This window comes from Bombus pyrosoma, linkage group LG16, assembly GCF_014825855.1.
Source record: "Bombus pyrosoma isolate SC7728 linkage group LG16, ASM1482585v1, whole genome shotgun sequence".
Classification (NCBI taxonomy): Eukaryota; Metazoa; Arthropoda; class Insecta; order Hymenoptera; family Apidae; genus Bombus; species Bombus pyrosoma.
Window position 1 is genome coordinate 945607 of NC_057785.1, and position 17968 is coordinate 963574.

The window sequence follows — 17968 nt, forward strand, 5'->3', positions numbered from 1 at the left end:
GTAATAATACCATGTATCGATCTCGTGCCATTATTTTGCGGAAAATATTGCTTTTCAACAGTTCGTCCATAGACCAATATTCTCTTAAAGACAGTTTCTTCGAACGCGGCATTGACATTGAAATGCATTTATATTTATCTCACACAAACGTAATAGTATTACTTCTGCGTAGGTGGTCGGAAAAATTGACAAACGCATATATGCGTCCTTAGTCCATGCCGATGGCTTTCGCCAGACGCATATATGCATCCATAGCACTCTAAGGGTTAACCCTTAGAGTGCTGAATACTCGGAGCCTATGCCATCCGTAAGGACGGCACGCTGCCAGCGCTGACGATCGCTGTGGACTGAATACTTTTTCGCTATACTGAACTCTGTTGATTGACTATTCAAAGCGCAAATCGTAATAAGTTATAGTAATTCTTTTGCACGAGATTAAATGCTTCAAGAGCGTTGTTTTTTAGTATTAATTATTTATTATAAACATTGAAATTTACAATAAACTAGAATTTTGGTAGTAAACTAGAAAGCAATAAACTAGAAAACTAAATTTAGTAAATATAACACAAGTTAATAATTCAGTTGTGCGTGAAAAATTTCAAAACAATCATCGATACATAATCCGTCATCGCATTTTCTGTCGTTCCTTCTCTTATTTTTCACACAAACGACACATTTTCTTCCTGATAATTGTGTTGTACCGGCACGATTATTCTACCAAATGTCCAAATTGGACAAATTGTGAATGCAAAGTATTAAATAAAAAAAAAAAAGAAAAGACAGTTTCTTCGAACGCGACATTAACATTGAAATGCATTTATATTTATCTCACACAAACGTAACAGTATTACTTCTGCGTAGGTGCTCGGAAAAATTAACAAACGCATATATGCGTCCTTAGTCCATGCCGATGGCTTTCGCCAGACGCATATATGCGTCCATAGCACTCTAAGGGTTAATAAGCTATCGGGTGGTAAGCGTCGGCAACAAGAAGCCGATTAATCGGCTATCGATAAGTAAAGTGTTAAGAATATCTTCATTTTTCAGTTGTGGCAAGTTTCGACTCGTGCGCCTGTTCACTGGCGGAGAAAAAGCGTACGCAAGCAACTACCGGTAGAAAGTAATACGTAAAGCATTTCGAGCGTGCATGAAACATGACTTTACATTTTTGTGAAAATGCGAACGTTCCGGTTTGAGAGGAAACGCGCGCAAAACAAGCAAAAGAAGGAGACACGGACATAGTCGCCGTGTCGTTTCGTCCAACGATGACGAAGACAATATTCGTGTAAATCAAGGCAGACTGTGTCTTCTCATCTCGTTTTTACGCGAAGATCGCGGTAAACCGACGTGTCGTCGATTTCACTCTGATTTTACGATTCATCAAGCAAACTTTCGCGTTTACCTCGACCTACGAGACAAATCACACATGCAGATAACTACGTTGCAACGTGAACAAATTACGTAAAAGCTTTGTGACACTTGCAATTGCGTACATAAACGTCTTAGATACACGAGATCACCTAAATTTTTATTTAGATCTTCTTTGCCATTTTATGAAAAGATCTTCCAGTTGACAAAGTTGTACCATTGCACGCATGCTGGACACGCGTAATGCTGGAAAGAGCTCTTTCTCAAAGTCATTTTGTCACGAGCTTTCGAGGTGATATCTTTAAACGGAACCCTTTCTTCATCCATCTAAAGCTACAAAGAAATTGCACGGTCCGTGTTTCAAGTAAAAGCTGGTTCCATGCGAAACTCGTTCGGTCCCTGCACAGCGTTCTTCCTTGTTTTTCATAAAATTCGATATGTAATATTCGAAATTGATACGAGAATTACGTAATATAGGAAAAGTTTATCGTTTAGTGAGAGCGGTAATTTACGCCCAAGTAATACAATCTAACTCAACCTTTTAAATTTGACGTCTAGTTGCTTTCTCTTTGCCTCTTTACTTTGATTTGTTATATCCTCGTACACAGCCGTGTAAGTGTGTGATCGAAAATTATCTAAATATACTCCGCATTCAATAGCCATTTAATAAGATACAATACGGTAAAAATAATACGACGTCAACATTTGCCTTATAATAATAGGACGATTGCAAAATCAAAAGGATACGAGAAATTTGATTTTTCTTATTTTGCTGAGTAAGATATAAAGAATAACGCGGTTTGTTGCTCTCTTGAAACAGTTGCAGAAGTCTATGTTTATTAACCAGGTGAAAGAGCTGTCTAAGTATTAGTCAGGCAACACTATGTTTTTTATAGGACGCTGAAATTTTGAAATGGCTTCTTTCACTGTCTAATATCCTCGCTCTGCTTCTCTTGCTCTGCTGTTGCGCAATCGTTATACGAGCCTCAAACCGATCTATCGCCTAATTACGCGCCTGTTATTTCGAACGAAAACCATTTCGTCCTATGCGTCATCGTTTGAATAGCAGCGAGAGAAGAGTGACCAATCGACAAAGCTTCAAATCCTAACGACTTCTTCGATTTCCTTTGAACTCCTTCAACTACACTCCTCGCCAAAAAGATAGCCTACGTGTGCTCTCTTTAATTTCTCAACGACGCGTGTCAAGTTTTTCGTCTGTAACGTATAATACGAAAACATTATGAGCTCAGGTCAGGTAATCAGGTCTAGAAATGCGTTCTGCATGATCATTTATTTGTTCTTTGATTAAATTTATGTATCGGACACTATTCATTCTGCCATTGATGAACTTGATACTTGTCTTGGCGAAATAACCGATGCCCGCCCAAACCATCACGCTGCCTCCTCCCATTTGTCGTCGAATTGCCGACATTGTCTCTTTTCTATGTCATGAAAATAATATTGCAACCCATCAGGACCATCCGAGTTGAATCTTTTTCGTCTGAAAATAGTACCCTTCTCCGTTTCTTTCTCCAATGCGCTGTTTCTTTTGCAAAGCGTAAACGTTCTACTTTGTGTTTCGTTGTTAACGAAGGTTCCTTTTTCAATTTTAGCCTCTTAATATCTTTGCAGGATAGTAGAACTCGACGAACACTCGAAACACTGGCACTAACACTAGATTTTTCTATTATTTGCTTCGTTGTTGACTGCGAGTTGAAAGCTACGCGTAAAATTGCTCGCTTATCACGATCGGATAACGATGACGACCAGTACTTTTCTCTTTGCTATAATCTTCAACATTTTTTAAGAAATTCTGTATTACTTTACGACTTCTTCTTATTACTTTCGATATTTCTGCTACTGATAACTGCTGCTGTTTTAGTTCAAGAATTTGCTTCTTTTCAGACTCGTTTAATTTTCTTCAGCGTCCCATACTTACAAATTTATGTAATATCGTAATGTAATCTTTATTCGTTGATAGACCATGAACTACTGAGCAATTTCTAAACGTATTAACAGAGCGTGCTATCATTTCGTTCTTAAAGTAAAACAATTTTTTTGTTACACATTAAATCTCACAATATAAAAATATTAAATAATAAACAAATATTAATTAAAAAATTATTTTCAACGAAACGCTTATTCCGAGCTCATAATGTTTTCATATTATACGTTACAGACGAAAAACTTGACACGCGTCATTGAGAAATTAAAAGATAGTACACCTGGGCTATCTTTTTGGCGAGCAGTGTACGCTCGAGGCTGGTACAGTGACGGCTAGAGAAATAAATGGCAAGAGACAAATAAGCAAACTGCTACCAACCGTCCAGTAGTGTAATTAATTAACAAAATTGATGGGAATTTTTAGGCTTTCTGGTCAAGTAGGTAAAGAAAACAACTTTGTCCCACCACTCGCTGTTAACTAGTTACGTCCATCCGTTTCTTCAATGGAGTTCGCTCATTCAGTAGCTTGTCACTTTGTCACAGTAGTTGCCAGAGTCGTTTGCCAAGCGGACCACCTGCTTCGCTGAAGTTTGGGGACAAGCGAAATTTCTCGTTCGACGAACGATTCGTACACGTACGTACATACAATGGCTCATGAAAGTATTCGAACGCTTACACTTACAAATTTCAATTAATAAAACGAGGTGTACTAAACTAATCTGTTAAAACAATTTTTGTATCTATAGTGATGGGAAAGTCTCAAGATTACATCAGTAAAATTTGAAAACGATTCAATAATACAGACAGGAGTTATGATACGTTTATTAGAAACATTCATGACAAGTGTCCCACAAATGTATTCCAACGCTGTAACACTGTTGATAATTTTTCATTTGCACCGAATGTAAACATCGTTGCTAAATGAAAATATTGGTACGTTCACTCGATGTTAGGGTATCGTTCCAGTAACAGTAATGTAAAAGCGTGCACAATAGTATTTAAAATAAATACCAAAAAGTTTAAAAGAAAAGTGTGGAAGAGAAATAACATTCTGATTACACGAGAACGGCAAACCATATGACGAGATTGCCAGAATTGTGAACAGAAGTAAGTGCACGATACGTTGTATCATGAAAAAGTCAAAGAACCAGGAAACACTTGGAAACAAAGTTCGATCAGGTCGACTAAAGAAATTGACTGGAAGAGAGGAGAAAGTTGTCATTGGCGAATTAAAAAAAATCCTATTACATCCGCTCCTCGACTCGCAAGTATGGTAGCTGAAATGTTTGATAAAGAAGTTCACCGGGAATTATGTCGACGAATCTTACGAAACAATGATTTTCAAGGCAGAGTACCGCGAAACAGGCCATATGTTAATGCGGTAAATCATAAAAAAGATTGACTTTTGCAAAAACCTATATTGATAAAGATAATTCTTTTTGGGACAAAGTCATTTTTTCAACATTTCAAGGGCGAGTCAAAGTTCAATATTATTGGCTCGGATGGTCAAAAGTATGTGTGAAGAAAACCAAATACGGAATTGGCAATTCGACATTTACATCAAACAGTGAAACACGAAGATGGATCGGTCATGGCGTGGGAGTGCATGGCTGCCGGTGGCAGCGGAAATTTGATATTTATTGATGGGACACTTGATAAATATAAATATTTAAATATTTTAAAAAATAATCTTAGAGAAAGTGCCCGTAAATTAGGATTATTGGAAGATTTCCACTTCCAACAAGATAATGATCCTAAGCATACTGCTAGAATTGTGAAAGAATGGACCGTATATAACACACCACACATGTCAATTACACCACAGCAAAGTCCAGACATAAATCCGATTGAAAATTTATGGGCTGAAATGAGAAAAAGACGAAATAAATTTCAGATAATCCGAAAGCAAATATTGAAAGATAAAATTATAGAAATACGTAACTCCGTTGAGTGTAGTTGTACAGAATCATTGGTTTACAGTATGGAACGTCGATTGAGACACGCTATTGCTGCTAAAGGTGGTCCAACAAAATATTAATATTAAATAATTTAATAATATATGTAGCGTTCAAATACTTTTGTCAGTCACTTACAATCCTTTTCAAATTTTACTGATATAATCTTAAGACTTCCACCTTCCTATTGACATCTGCTTGACTAAGCAAATTACTTTAATGTACATTATTTCGGCCATTCAAGTTTGCATATGTAAGCGTTCGAATACTTTCGTGAGCCACTGTATGTATTTATGAATATGGGCGAAAATACGACGTATAATGTGTTTATTGATATAATTAACAATAAATAATAAGATATAGTAATAAACCATAATACAGAACACTATTAAAAGCAAATTCTGTAAACCTTTCAAAAAACATCGATCAGATAGTCGCAGCATCAGACGATTAATATTGCAACGATGAGAATCGCTCTAAATATAATTTTTTGAAACATTCTTTCGTGAACATGAGAAACAAGAAAGTAACAGAAGATCAGGTTAAACCTGAGACAAGATCAGCAGCAATAATTGCAGAAAATATGCAACACGATCCGTGATACACGACATTTACATCCTCCCTTTTTATACGAAACAACAAACAACAAACAACAAAGCGGAACATTAACGCGAGTATCATCGCACGAAGTAACTGTATGGCGCGAGTAGGTGAAAAGAAACGGTGGAATTACTTCGAATTTAGCGGTCAAACGATTCGTTGAGTGGCATGATGGACAAGGTGCTCCTTCCTCTTCGCTATTCAACCTGTTTACGCGGGCTGTGCCCGCCCGCCTTACCTTGCCACTAGCCTTGCTTAGTGTTGTTTACTCGCGTCGACTGTTCGCCACACCGGGCTTCGTTTCTCCTGTTCGAGATCGAGCGCACAAGCAACCGGCCAACTCTCGCAATTACCCAGATTTCGCTAGGAAGAAAACGATCTTTCGTTTCGAAATTAATCGAACGACCATCAGCAGACGATCGCTTCTTGGAAGAGGCTAAAGGGATGAACGGATCGAGCGGACGAACGGAGAACTCGTCGAAACTTTCTCACAGGAATCGTCGAGATTATGCAATTGATACCGTTCGTTTGATCTTATTGGGTTACGCAATAGTTCCATGTTGGGGGTCAACGGTGCCGATAGAAAAGAAACACGAGACTCCTATGCACAAGGTCGAGCTCACTCAGAAGGGATACATTCAGGTGAGAAAGTTTGGAAAGCTTAGAAATCGCTCCATTTTCTTCTTTGTAACGAGATCTACAATGTTTGAAAAAGTTTGCAAAGCATCTGTTTCTCAGAAGGGAAAGAAATTCCTTTCTAAGTATTAACAAATTAACAAATTAAGATTAATTGGGTTATAGTGAGTGATGGGTTAAATCACAGTCAATTTAATTTCATTAAGTTCATCCATAGGATGCAAGATTTTGTTGCGTTCTTTGCCTCATTACCGATTATGTAGAAACGCATAATCATCTTATTCCGGACACGTAATTGTAAAAGTCGTTCATTGGCTAATCCTGTACGCACATTTAAGGTTTTGATCGAACGTACGCTACTAGAAACGTTTAACGGAATGCGAGATCGTTAAAAGTAAAATGCCTGATTTGGTTACAGTATCGAACAATCCTGGTCATAGCAAGTTCTTGTCTTTTTTTCTATCACGCTGTTTCCATTTGATCTGTTTTTTTTTTCTAATCTCGTTATGTAACTTTTTCACATCATTCGTGAACACTTTCATCGTTCCGAAGAAACAGATTTTCAAAAATTTGTCTACTACTTAAAACGCAAGAACTCGCTGTAAAATTGCGCAATTTTTCGATTGCCACGTGCATATATTCGTCGATTTTTTGCATCCGTATAAACAGAGGAAACGTGGATTTGCAGTTTCTACGATGGGAGCTGCCGGTGCCGGAGTTTACGGAGTTCACCTTCTGCCTGTGGATGCAATCGAACGATCTCACTCATTCTCATCCCATATTTTCCTACTCGAGTAAGTAGACTCAAAGATCAACGTGAACGTTTCTCCGTTTCGTGATTATCTTCTGGCCCCTTTCGTGCCTTTACGCAATCAAAAAAAAGAAAAAACAGCCATGAAAAGCATTTTCACCGCTCAGAGGATCGCTGGCTCGTGCCGGCTAGTCGCGTTTCATTCGCTCGTTTTGACCAAGTGGCTTTTAATGCTGCAAAGATGAAGCGTTAATAACTGTTTACGCGATTGCTTCCGACAGAAAACGAGCGAGAGCGCCTGGTACGATCGTGGATAGCGCCACATGGCAGGAGCATTCACCTTGAGATCGGAGGAAAACAGGTGCTCGCGATGCCGACCGATATTCTAGAGAATCGGTGGTACCATTTCTGTCTCAGCTGGGAGAACCAGGCCGGGCTCTATGGACTCTGGATCAACGGCCGGCTCTGGGCTCAAGGTCATTCCGATGAGGTTCGCCGAATTTTCATCTACTTTGCAAAGAAGGACGATGAGAAATTGAGGAATTTCCATCCCTTCGTCTGGTACTTGTTGTCTAAAATTCTAACAACACGGCATACCAAGTAGGTCGTAAATTATCAAAAGCGCGATCATTCGTGGCAGATCCAATGGGAAAGTTCTAAAAATGTAAATGAAGTTGGTGATGCCAATGCGTAATAGCTTGCCTTAACACTTTGACTGCCACGCCGAAATCACATGTTTCATCTCAGGACGTCACGGAAGTATTTTTATTATTCAAATCATATAATGGCAATGATGTAGGACAACATTCTTCCCCAATAGACAGTTCATCTTATTGGTGGTCACGGGTGACCACCATGGCACCTTGGTAACAGTTGATAGCGACATGTTATAACAAGGCTTCATTTATTTCAACAAACCATTCGCTTTTGTTATTTCGTCGTAAGCAAAACGTGCAGAATATATTTTTGAAACGTGTAGAAGACATTAGTAAACAGTGTTATGATCATTATTATGATCTCGACGAAAAATTCGACCGCAAAGAAAATTATGTTTGTGATAAACCAATGGTAGTGTAGATTACAAGAGAGGAAACTGTGCTGTAGATTTGTCAGATCAAATGATAGCATATTCTACACCACATAGAAGAACTCTCAAGTGGTACATAAAATTAGCTTTAAAGTTATTGTTAAATACATCAATTTCAAACGCGATGATACTCTATAAACAAGCAACAAAAACAAAAATCAAGGTATCAGATTTTAGAATGGCACTCGCGATGCACCGTACACGGTGCCATTCGCCAGAGCCGTCAAATATACTTATTCGACAAAGATTACGACACGAAATGCAGAAGAAAGAAGGGCAAACGTACCTGGCTCGAAAATTTTGCAGAGAGTGGTATAAAAAAATGGTAAACAGTTAGGATCAAAAATTGCTAAAAATCGGACGAAAAAGGTGACCACCTATTGTCCAGATTCACAAAGGATATAACCTAAGAAACACGAAGATGGTACCCCGCTGGGGGTAGCCACCCACGCGATAATCAAGCAGCTAAAAAATTTCACCAAATATCTAAATTGGACAAATTGTGAATGTAAATTATTAAATACAAAAAACCTATTGTCCAGATTGTATCGATGTGCCACATTTATGTTTAAAGTGTTTTATCACAGTGCACCATTAGATGCAAGATTTGCTCTCATTTTTCTTTATTGATGTTCTAACAAAAATGTTTAACTGTTCAATGGAGTACTCTTTATTTCAAAGTATCTTCCATGTATCGGTTATATTCAAAATGTCCTAATTGTCAATTTTCATTCAATTTTTACAATTGTAAAAAGTTGAAACTCTCCGGTCATCAATGACCACCGTGGCGTCACAGGAGAAACCGTGACCAACGTGGCAGTCAAAGTGTTAATTCGTCGCGTTTCGCCGTAATCAATTAACAACTTCAGCAAAATCTTCTTACCTGCCCTATCACAGAATTACACATTTTATAAGACAGCGTTCGAATATTTGTGTTTCACGTATTCGTGTGGAAGCGAAAAATTTTCGACTCGCCTTTCGGGACACCGTCAGCTTCATCCACGCTTCTTACAACTTTCCCATCAGATTTCCCGCAAATGATTGTGTTTTTACGATACTTTATTACGGCTTACATAATGTGCCTGAAGGGATAGAAATTTCCTATTTTCTGACCATTCTCCGCTACGCGGAATTTTCCATAGAAATCTGACTTACTACGCTGCTGAAAAGCAAATTATTTGTACGAAACTCGTAATCGATTTTAGACGATAGGACAGACGATCCCGAGTGGAGGAGACATCGTGCTGGGCCAGGAGTACACGGACTTTGACAAAGGGCTGGAGGACGGTATCGAGGGTTCTGTATTGGGCTTCAACCTTCTTCTAGCTTCGGCTTTCGATAGCCCGCACACAGACTACCAGCTGGAAACCTCCTACGATTCGACTCGGGTGTCCACCTCGAGTTACGCCACGGTTCCGCTTTTTGCGAGGATTCCAACGAAACTGATGCAACGCGCCATCGATTATGGAACGCGAACGAGAACGCCTTACACATTCCTGCCGACTAATTCTAATAAACTTCGAGGACGTGGCTACGACGAGAACGCCGTGTCTCTGCCTCTGCTCACTGGCACAGCTAAATCCATCTCTTCTGGAACGACCGATCCATGGCGCGATGCTACGAGCGTAGAACTGTCCAGGTTGCAAGAACAACCTCTAGGACTGCAATTGATAAAATTGTCGTACACACACTGTGAAATTGGTAGAGGGAGTCCTTACATTGGTGGCAAGCTGATGTTGATTTCGTGGACCAGAACTGCGGTTCGTATCTTTGGTGGAGCTTTGTTGAAGAACGTTGCCAGCGATTGTGGCAATTTCTAAGAATTTACAGTAGCAGCTCTTTCATACTGTACGATAGAATCGAAATTGCTGCAGACACATCCAGTAACCACGTTTTCGAACGTAGAGAAAGCGTTTAAATTTAAAGAGTGGGGCATCAGACTGGAGTTGTAAGCTTGTCGTCGCCAATATGGCCATACGCATATGTATTATAACGCGTGAAAGATAGAATATTGGTGCAAACGTACTTACATGTAATATCACAGTTGCTCGTCGTATCGAAGTTCCAACGTCTCTGTATTTATATCGGGTTGGCAACTAAGTGATTGCGGATTTTGTCATTAGGTGGTATCGACAAAATCCGCAATCACTTAGTTGCCAACTATTCCTGTATTTCTTTGCCATTTCTATATTTATCGAATTGTATAAGAGAATTTTATAATTGAAACGAATCTGTGAACGTATTAGGTTGTCCGAAAAGTTTCTTTCGTTTTATAAGGAAGTAGTAGATACACAACATTTTTTATTTTATATTTTATTGAATTATGTTTGATCTATTTTATTCTATTACTACAAAATGAATCATACATAAATCCATAGAATAATATAAAATAAAAAATGTTGTTCATCTATCATTTCACTTATGAAACGAAAGAAACTTTTCGGACAACCTAATACATGTTACAAGGTATTTTCCAGAAGCTATACCTTTAGCTAGCAAAGATCATGCTATTTTATAAACTATAATACGTACACACGATGCGAGAACATCTACACCAATGTATAGCATTAATTGTATACGTACGTTAAGACTACTATTCACGCTGTTTATTTATTTTTCACTAACAGTGTATGTAATAACTGCGTATGTTTGTAATAAATGTCTTGTAACTTCTCTATACATTTTCAGACTGCCTTCATATTTTGCTGTTACAATCGCGGTAATCGTTACACTGCTAGTGAAATTTCAGATTGCACGTAACACGTTTATAAAACATTCCGACGATTTGATGACATTTATGCGTTATGCTGTTAACACTAGAACGACCACACCAGCGAAATTGACTGGTTTTACAATTTCATTTTAAAATTCCTACTTCATGTTATATTCTTTCCGCAACGATAACTAAAAGAATAATATGATGAATTTTATTTTGTTTTCTATGTATTCAAACTGAAAATAATTTTGTATCAAGGCTACTTATACCAATACCAGTGAAAATGACTAGTACTTGTCAAAGTGTAAAAGGGTGTAGCAATCTGTTTATCGAAGCCCAATTAACCAGTTTCCCCGTTTTCTACAACTTGCCACGCGTTTTTCAAATTTTTACCGCGTATCATCCGATATGACGATATCAGTTGTCAGGAAAATTCCGGATCGATCGCTGGATCGCTGGATGCTAACACTAGAAACACCACACCAGCCAAAATGACTGGTTCTACAATTTTATAAACGTGTCAACCCTCGTTTAGGGATCATGGCCCCAGATGGATTAATAATGCCAAAAATGTACTACATAACATGGAATTCCTTCCATAAGGAAGTAATAAATCAATAAATATAAAAATATTCTATTATTAGGTATTTTTTAAAGACCAGCCATTTTCACTGGTTTTGGTAGAAATAGCTTCGTGTTAACTATCGGTAGTTCTAGCGTTAAACACACGGTAAGTATCGTGTACCATTGCGTTTTGTTTGCGATCGGCGAACCACAATCTCGTTTCATAGCGCGTCCCAATCGAATTTCGCGAAAGAAACGCGAGAATGCGGGTGGTTGCGACACGCGTAGAAATCGAATAGAAAACGGAAAGCTACGAACACCACGAGCTTTCCTTTTACCTTATTCATTTTCCGTTTATGTTTCTTCCCATGTATATTCAATTTATCGATCGATTATCAATAAATAGTTGTATACAATTTTCACCTAAAGTAATGTTCTCCAAAAGGAACGCAGTATTCGTGCAATGATCTAATATTCCTAATTATCAACGAAGACTAACAATTAAGTTTCTTTCGTTTCATAAGGTGATAATAGATGAGCAACTATTTCTGTTTTATATTATTTTATAGAATTAAATATAAACCATTTCGTTCTATTTATTATTATGTTAATGCATAATTCAATAAACTAATATAAAACAAAAACATTGTGCGTGCATTATTTCCTTATAAAACGAAAGAAACTTTTTGGACAACTTAATAGTTGTAAATAAAAGAATAGAAAATTCGCGTAAAACCACTCCAAACTGGAGCATCTGCTTAAGTCACGATTAAACAACTATATCACGGGCAATTTAGCGATGAGAGGCAGCGTCATTGTTTCGCATCTCGCTCGCTGCGAGATAAAATCCATGTGCAACAGCTTGCTGCCGCAATCTCGGAAAAACTCGAGTAGAAGAAACGCGCGGAACGTTAGAAAACCGAGGACAGATCGATATCGAGGCGAGGCGAAGTAAAAAAGGTCGCACGAGTAGCTATTTACGTGCAACTTGAAACTCAGCCAGGAATACCGGTGTGTCGATCGTTATGGGAAATATGCAGAAAACGATTCGCGTTTTCGACCTATTTCCTGGCTTTCTTTCCATAGCGGTCCGCCAGCACTTTCGCCACAGTCGGATACGTACAACGTCATGCACGCACGGTTATAACAACGAGACCAGACCAGACCAGACAGCCCGGTAATTCGTCTACGAGTTTCATAATTTTTCTCACGAGTTACGTCTCGTTACACGGTCTTTGCATCCACCGATCCATAGATCTTTAACGCGGTTCTTATTTCACGTGTTTATCTATGTTGCGTATGTTGTTGACATACGTTTAACCGTATGTTGGCAATGGAAATACGAGGCATATCTAGAAAGTAATCTCCGATTGGAGAAGATTGGAAAAGAGACGCGGGTTGCCCGATCAAGATGTTTGCCGTTGTTTCGTGTAACTTGAAGGTATCGTCCATCAGACGAGCGATAAATTCTGTGTGATAAAATTATTTTATCGTAAGATTGCGAAGGAGAAACAAGTAACTAGCTTATAAAGTATATTATTTCTATAATATTTATATCATTAACACTTTGACTGCCACGCCGAAATCATATATTTCGCTAAGGACGCCACGGGAGTATTTTTATTATTCAAAGCATATAATGGCAAAATAACGATAAATTGATGATGTAAGACAACATTCTTCCACAATGGACCGTTTATCTTATTGGTGGTCACGAGTGGCAGCTTGGTGACAGTTGATAGCGACGTATTATAACAAGGCTTCGTTTATTTCAACAAACCATTCGCTTTCGTTATTTCGTCGTAGGCAAAACGTGCAGGATGTATTGTTGAAACGTGTAGAAAATACTAGTCAACAGTGTTATGATTATTTTTATGATTTTGACGAAATATTCGGCTGAAATGGTAGAGGTCCGCAAAGAAAATTATGTTTGTGATAAACCAATGGTAGTATAGATTACAAGAGAGGAAACTGTGCTGTAGATCTATCAGTTCAAATGATAGCATATTCTGCACCACATAGAAGAACCCTCAAGTGGTATATAAAATTAGCTTTAGAGTTATTGTTAAATACATCAATTTCAAACGCGATGATACTCTATAAACAAAAGCAACAAAAGCAAAAATCAAGGTATCAGATTTTAGAATGGCACTCGCGATGCACCTTACACGGTGCCATTCGCCAGAGCCATCAAATGTACTTATTCGACAAAGATTACGACACGAAATGCAGAAGAAAAAAGGGCAAACGTACCTGGCACAAAAATTTTGCAGAGAGTGGTATAAAAAAAATGTTAAACAGTTAGGATCAAAAATTGCTAAAAATCGGACGAAAAAGATGACCACCTATTGTCCAGATTCACAAAGGATATAACCTAACAAACACGAAGATGGTACCCCGCTGGGGGTAGCCACCCACGCGATAATCAAGCAGCTAAAAAATTTCACCAAATGTCCAAATTGGACAAATTGTGAATGTAAATTATTAAATAAAAAAAAAACCTATTGTCCAGATTGTATCGATGTGCCACATTTATGTTTAAAGTGTTTTATCACAGTGCACCATTAGATGCAAGATATGCTCTCATTTTTCTTTATTGATGTTCTAACAAAAATGTTTAACTGTTCAATGGAGTACTCTTTATTTCAAAGTATCTTCCATGTATCGGTTATATTCAAAATGTCCTAATTGTCAATTTTATTCAATTTTTTCAATTGTAAGAAATTGAAGCGCTCCAGTCACCAATGGCCACCGTGTTAATCAAAAGTTGATTTGGAATTTCAATTTTTCATTTGTATTGTTATATAGAAAAATTAAAGTTGTAGAACGCAACGGTGAATATTTCGATCGAACAACTTGCTGCGCTATTTTGTAAGTAAACTCTCAGTCTCGTTGAAAAATTTCGATTATTATCGTGGATATCTTATGAGAGAAAACCTTTACGCAGGTGCGTCGTTTAACTACAAAATAAAATATTTACGACTGCTGTTCCAACAACGTAAAACACCCCATGTAGCCGCTAACAAGTAGCAGACACGCAGTTACACAACGTCTTCGGCACAGAGTCCGATGAATTGTCCAAAACATATCTTCGAAACTTTCACCGCTTAAGAATATTTCTCAATGCGAGATTACGAGATCGAACGACGTTTTGCTCGTTAGTTTCTGGTTTCGTTCGCTCGACGTCTATTTCGACCGTGAAATGCCGGAACCTTGTCCGTGTTGTACACTTACGATCGAAGGGCGCGGAGCTGGCGAGGGTTGCGTGACGACGACGCCACGCGATCGACCGCGTCTCGCCGGTACAGCAAGTAAAGCGCCGTTTTACCGGTTCCGATCCTGCTCGCCGAATTGCTTTCGCTTTCACCGAAAAATGCGTGGTCAGGTTTCACGGGCCGCTCTCGACCCTTTTCAACAGACTCGCTCACGTAATCCATTCGACGTTGCGGCTCACGCGTATTGTCCACGAAACGGCTACAGCCTCGATGAATCGATGAGTCGAGAGATCGTCATCTTGTGATGGACGTGTTGAAATTTGACAAATGTCTGTTTACTATCGTACCAATGTCTCGACATTTGTAACAAGTCGATTTTTGCGGTTTGAATTTTTTATGCATTCGTCAGACAAACATTAAAGACGACTAATGATAAATAACAAAAGTTGAACGTGAAATGTAAAATTCATAATGCATTTTAATATTTGTTTACAATGTCAGATAGTGTAACTTTTGAATTAATTTTAACATCACTAAATTGGTGTATTTTATTGTATACTGTAGTTTATAAAAGCAGAACAGAAATTAATTTGGAATAATTCCAGGTAAACAATAATTGATAATAACAACAACAAAAAAAAGAGAAAACGCGTTGCAAAAAAGTCAAAAAGGTAGATCTCCCCGTTCGGTCACACAGCGATGTTCTTCACAGGAAGATCTGCCTATTCGGTTGGCTAAGTGCTAAGGATGCATTTGCAGTGGCGGACAAAAGAAAGTTAAATGTAGTTTTACAAAATGGATTTTCACTACCGTGGATAAGTTATTTGAATAGATTGACATTTTTATCCAGAACCAGCGCAAGCCAGGTTCAGCGCGATCTACGAAAATTACGGAATTAAAAAACACCGATTTTGAATAACTTTTTACAAAATAATGATACCATTAAAAGATGCAAGATATTTTTTTTAGTAGCGATGATTCAGTATAAAGGAGTGACAAAAATCATGAAAGTTCAGTGCAACTCCCTAAAGTCATGATATCCTGGAAACTACTTTAGATAAAAAAATCAAGGCGCATTCAGAGAAATGTACTTTTTGGAGAAATTAAACTACATCAATAATTTTTTTTGCGAAAGTCATACATGATTACAGATTTTCTTCTTTCACTGAATTTTTCCCACCTTGAAAGCGAATTATGGACGTAAAAAAATATTACTTGGATTTGTTTAAAAAACTGCTTATAAAAAATACATAATACATAACAGCATTCGTAAATAAATAGTCCCTCGTTGTAAAATTTAGGCCCCGCAAAAGGTCACGCCGGCCCTTTTTTATCTATTGCTTTTTCAATGTTGCTCTTTGATTGCATAAAATGCAATAAAGCATATAATGGCAAAATAATAATAAATTGATGATGTAAGACAACATTCCTCCCCAATGGACCGTTTATCTTACTGGTGGTCACGGGTGACCACCGTGACGCCTTGGTAACAGTTAGCGACATATTATAACAAGTCTTCGTTTATTTCAACAAACCATTCGCTTTCGTTATTTCGTTGTAGACAAAACGTGCAGAATATATCGTTGAAACGTGTAGAAGACATTAGTAAACAGTATTTGCTCATTCTATATACAGGGTGGTTGGTAATTGGTGGTACAAGCGGAAAGGGGGTGATTCTACGCGAAAAAAGAAGTCGAAAATATAGAATAACAATTTTTCGTTTGAGGCTTTGTTTTCGAGAAAATCGACTTTGAATTTTCGCTCGGTACGCGTGCACTTTATCACGTATCGGCTGGCATAATCGGACATCTAATTATTGGGCCATATTTTTTCGAAGGAAATGTAACGTCAGCAGCATATTTCGATTTCTTATAAAACAAACTACCGGAATTATTAGAAGATGTACCGCTGAGAACTAGAGGAAGTTTAATTTTTCAACAAGACGGTGCACCGCCACATTTTAGTCGTCATGTGAGAGATTTTTTAAACCAGCAATACCAAGGTTGGATTAATCGTGCTGGAACAATAGCTTGGCCACCATGCTCTCCTGACTCAACTCCGCTTGACTTTTATTTATGGAGCCATATTAAATCAATTGTCTGAATTCTGAAGAAATCGCAAGTTGCGAGCAATTGAAAGAAAAGATTATTGTAGCCTTTCATACTTTAGAACAATCAAATACGTTAGAAAGTGATCATAGAAATTTAATTAGAAGAGCAGAACTATGTGTTTGGCAGAATGGACAACATTTTCAGCAATTTTTGTAATAATAAACTTTATGATTACTTCATATTATTTCATTATGTATTCCTAATCTTCCGTTACGGCAAAAACAAACTTAAACTGCGATAATATCCATCGAGACAACGATCTACAGTGAGATCCCTTATAACGAGACGCGATAAAGTGCACGCGTACCGAGCGAAAATTCAAAGTCGATTTTCTCGAAAACAAAGCCTCAAACGAAAAATTGTTATTCTATATTTTCGACTTCTTTTTTCGCGTAGAATCACCCCCTTTCCGCTTGTACCACCAGTTACCAACCACCCTGTATAATAGTAAGGTATGTGCACGCTTCTAACTTCAATTATGTGATTATAAAACAGCATTTACAATTATTTTCTAAGGTGTGTTTATAATAATATTCGTAAATTACCCCTCAAAGATACGGATGCAAACACAGTGCACCATTAGATGCAAGATTTGCCCTCACTTTTTTTTTTTATTGATGTTCTAATAAAAATATTTAATTGTCCAATGGCCACTTTTAATTTCAAAGTATCTTCTATTTATCGGTTATATTCAAAATGCCCTAACTGTCAATTTTCATACAATTTTTACAATTGTAAGGAGCTGAAGCGCTCCGATCACCAATGACCCAAAACTGGGATCACATGATCGGATAAATCGAATCAGAAACAAGAAGCGTATCTGCATCGATCGAGTTCCACGTTCACCTCTATAAGAAATAGTTGACACTTGATAAAATCCATAGAAACCCCCTTACGCCTCTGGCAACCCCTTTAAACCCTCCGGCACGTGACTGGAGACGCATATTTCGATCGTTCAAAGATTCTCGATTCGACAGATGCGTTTAAGGAATTCGTAACGCGAAAGTAAAACACGCTAGGA

General features: G+C 37.9%; 2 protein-coding genes across 29 annotated transcripts in view; one reads left to right on the forward strand and one right to left on the reverse strand.

The window, feature by feature from the left end:
* The window catches only part of LOC122576224, a 176201-nt gene that overhangs the window by 38698 nt on the left and 119535 nt on the right, over positions 1-17968 (reverse strand). The window lies entirely within an intron of this gene.
* On the forward strand, positions 6312-10264 carry LOC122576231. Its single transcript, XM_043746219.1, has 4 exons — positions 6312-6509; positions 7192-7297; positions 7536-7744; positions 9547-10264. Exons 1-4 carry the CDS (start codon positions 6312-6314, stop codon positions 10159-10161), a joined length of 1128 nt encoding a protein of 375 aa, XP_043602154.1. The 3' UTR covers positions 10162-10264.

Excerpts from the sequence above, each read along its gene's own strand:
- LOC122576231 (XM_043746219.1), top strand. The coding sequence starts at position 6,312 with ATGAACGGATCGAGCGGACGAACGGAGAACTCGTCGAAACTTTCTCAC. Across the intron at positions 7,298-7,535 it reads TCCCATATTTTCCTACTCGA|AAAACGAGCGAGAGCGCCTG; the intron begins GTAAGTAGACTC and ends TGCTTCCGACAG. Across the intron at positions 7,745-9,546 it reads CTCAAGGTCATTCCGATGAG|ACGATAGGACAGACGATCCC; the intron begins GTTCGCCGAATT and ends AATCGATTTTAG.